Source organism: Sardina pilchardus, chromosome 8 (assembly GCF_963854185.1).
Source record: "Sardina pilchardus chromosome 8, fSarPil1.1, whole genome shotgun sequence".
Classification (NCBI taxonomy): Eukaryota; Metazoa; Chordata; class Actinopteri; order Clupeiformes; family Clupeidae; genus Sardina; species Sardina pilchardus.
In genome coordinates, this window is record NC_085001.1 from 11,714,883 (window position 1) to 11,718,059 (window position 3,177).

The window sequence follows — 3,177 nt, forward strand, 5'->3', positions numbered from 1 at the left end:
GCCTCCTGCTGCTGCCGCTTGCCCACGCGCGTGGAGGGCGTGTGGGGCGGCACGGCCAGGTGGTGCGGCCGCGGCGTGGCGTTGGCCACCAGCTTGTGGGGGACGCCGGGGGTGCCCGCGTCTCCGCTGCCCCTGCCGTTGGGCTGGTGCTGGTGCTGGTGCTGCCCGTGGGTCTTGAGCTGCGGCGTGGGCGCGGCCGACGACGAGGAGCCCTTGCCGGCGCCGCCCTCCTTGCGCGGCTCTCCCGGCGGGCAGCGCGTGCGCTGCTTGGCGATCTGGTAGATGCGCATGTAGACCAGGATCATGATGAGGCAGGGCGCGAAGAAGGAGCCGATGGTGGAGTAGAGGATGTACCAGCGCTCGTCGTTGAGCTGGCACTGGGGCCCGCGGCCCTCGCCCTCCGCGTCCTGCTTCTTGTTCATGGAGAGCAGCGGCGGGAAGGAGATGACCGCCGAGATGAGCCACACCACCAGGATGGCCGCCTTGATGCGGCGCGGCGTGCGCTGCGCGCCGTAGGTGACCGCCCGCGAGATGGACAGGTAGCGGTCCAGGCTGATGGCGCACAGGTGCACGATGGACGAGGTGCAGAAGAGCACGTCCAGCGCCAGGTAGATCTCGCACCAGACCGTGCGGAAGTACCAGTAGCCCATCAGCTCGTTGGCCAGCGAGAAGGGGATGATGAGGGTGGCCACCAGGATGTCGGCCGCCGCCAGCGACACCAGGAAGAGGTTCTGCGGGCCGCGCAGCGAGCGGCTGGTGAGCACCGCGATGATCACCAGGATGTTCCCCACGATGGTGAAGAGCACCATCAGCGTGATGGCCGTGGCGAACGCGGCCGTGGCCTCCGGGGAGTAAGGGGCCAGCTTGAGCATGCTCTGGTTGCAGGTGGGGGAGGAGGTGCCGCCGCCACTGCTGCCGTTCCTCCCCGTCATAGTCAGGGCTGGAGAACAAGCACCGTCCAACACGGATGCCATGCTGAGTCCGAGTTATACTCCCAGGAGCACGAATTCCGTTGCAAACTTTTTATTTCCTTCTTTAATTAACTATTAATCATCAAAATGCAATATGTAGTGGTAATAATGTTAGATCACTTGTCTTTATAAATAGATTTAAAAAGTATGGTTATACAAGGAATAACATGAAATCGGCGAATTATGACTTGATGATAGCATATCTAAACTTCAAATATTATATATATTAAATAAAAATATATATGTTTCATATCTCTTGCTGACAAAACATTGTTCTCCTTTGCTTCTCTCCTTCCCTTACACTTATTCTTAGCATCCAGATGTCCAAATAAACTCCAGCAGAGCGTCAAGATACGGATCGATGGCGTTTGATTAAGATGGTGCGCCAGTGAGATCTGAGCACTATTAAATTTTCCGTTGCACTGCCCTGTGCGCTGTGTTGATGGAACGCTCAGTCATGCATCAACTTAGACTTGCTTGCCAAACCAGATAAACATTACCCCTTCCGTTCCTGAAGTGTCCGAGAATAAATAATAGCTTAAAATTCTGCTGTACCAAAAATATAGTATGTATTATGTAAATATTTCACAAATCACGTAATGCGACATAAGCAAACTGGCACAAAAAAGGCGGCCGTGATCTTTCCTCGCTCGCACTCTGTTTCTTTACTGCCAAGAGCAATTGTTAAAGTTTCTTAGGCTTGTTAGTAAAACAATACAAAATCAATCTCAGCATTTCTAGTCATACGTTTAGTATTTTCAAGTCATGACTGACTGGACAGAGCATGCTGGGATTTTTTTTCAAAACTAGGCTATCAACCAGATGTGTCGTCTAACCCTCCACGGAGCGCAATGCTTTAAATATCATCCTCCCGGGACTCCGCTGCAGAAAACGGCGCAGAGCCAATTTGAGCTCCACACACAATCGCCTTGCTGCCTAACTTTCCAACTCAAAGCTGAAGATTTGAGTGCTGTCTCCCGAGCTCCAAAGGGGAAACGGCAATTGATCATCGGAGTAGATAAACAAAAAAGACGCGCAGCGTTTGGTGATGTTGGTCTGGCAAACAAATCAGCCCTTGGAGTTTTTTTTTTTTTTTTGCGTTGTTTTCCAATAAAGGTTCATGAAGTCGGTCCTTGGTCGCATATAACCACATTCCAATTTAGGCACAGTCCCATTTTGTCGGGGGGCTCAGCAGCAGTAGAATGCTGGTGAATGGGCTTGGATTTATCCATGCGCAGAGGCTGTCTTTATCATGCTTTATTCTGTGCGTTCCGCAGCTCTCGCTTGGGCTCTCTGTGCGCAGTTCTCTCCCTCGTTCAGTGCTGCCGCCTCGCCTTCTCCTCCTTCATCCAGATAGCAGCGTTTGAGCGTAAAGTGATCGAGAGGCACTCTGGCTATATCAACGCACCCGTCCGCTTTGCTCCGCCAGCGCAAGTGATGTCAGGGCGGGCGTCATGAGGCGAACTCTCCCTCCCACCGTCACTGTCGACCTATGTGAAATCCCATCAGGTCGCCACTGGATATCACAGCCCAGACACACGCATAGCTCCCATTAATGAAGATTAGATTGTATTGGTTATAATGGTTTTGAGTTGGGTAAAGACTCGCTAATGTGGAAGTGGAAATGTTATGCATGTGCGCCATGCCCCTGACAAGCAAAAGATATTCATATTTTCAGAAGTACACTTGAACCTAACATCACATCACAGCTCATGTGTCACTGTTGAGGACTGTTGGGAAAGTAGCCATCCTTAACACTCTTTCCATCCGTTCACTAACTTTAAATGTAGGTCATAAATAAACAGTTAGATTATATTATCCTATAAACATTCCGGAAGCCATCGAGTAGTTTGAAAGTTTAAATTTAAAAGTTTCCGTGCCTGCAGTAGCGCGTTCAAGAGGAGTCGAGCACCAGCGCCTCCGCCACATTACGCTCACGACTTCACCCCATTCGCCTTACGTCTGTGATGGGGGGATTAAAGTGCTTAATGCCTACTTCAACACATAAGCCGTTTTCTGTCCCAAACCATTTAAAACGCACCTTTCCTCTCTGAACTACACAAAGGGAGTTGTTAGAAAAACCGCACGCAATAGGTGCGTGTCACCTTGCGCGCATTTGTGTGCCTTCTAGGCTTACCACGCAGAGTGTTGTCAAGTGATGGCCTGCAACAATACGCTCAAAACATGGCAAGCGCATTTCAGCCGT

General features: G+C 51.2%; 1 protein-coding gene across 1 annotated transcript in view; it reads right to left on the reverse strand.

Moving 5' to 3' along the window:
* The window catches only part of adra2b (adrenoceptor alpha 2B), a 3,114-nt gene extending 756 nt beyond the window's left edge, over window positions 1-2,358 (reverse strand). Inside the window, exon 1 of the mRNA XM_062543993.1 lies at window positions 1-2,358. This exon is cut by the window's left edge and continues 756 nt beyond it. Within this exon, the coding sequence (XP_062399977.1) occupies window positions 1-974 (974 nt within the window). The 5' untranslated portion in view covers window positions 975-2,358.
* Between the last annotated feature and the right edge of the window lie 819 nt (window positions 2,359-3,177).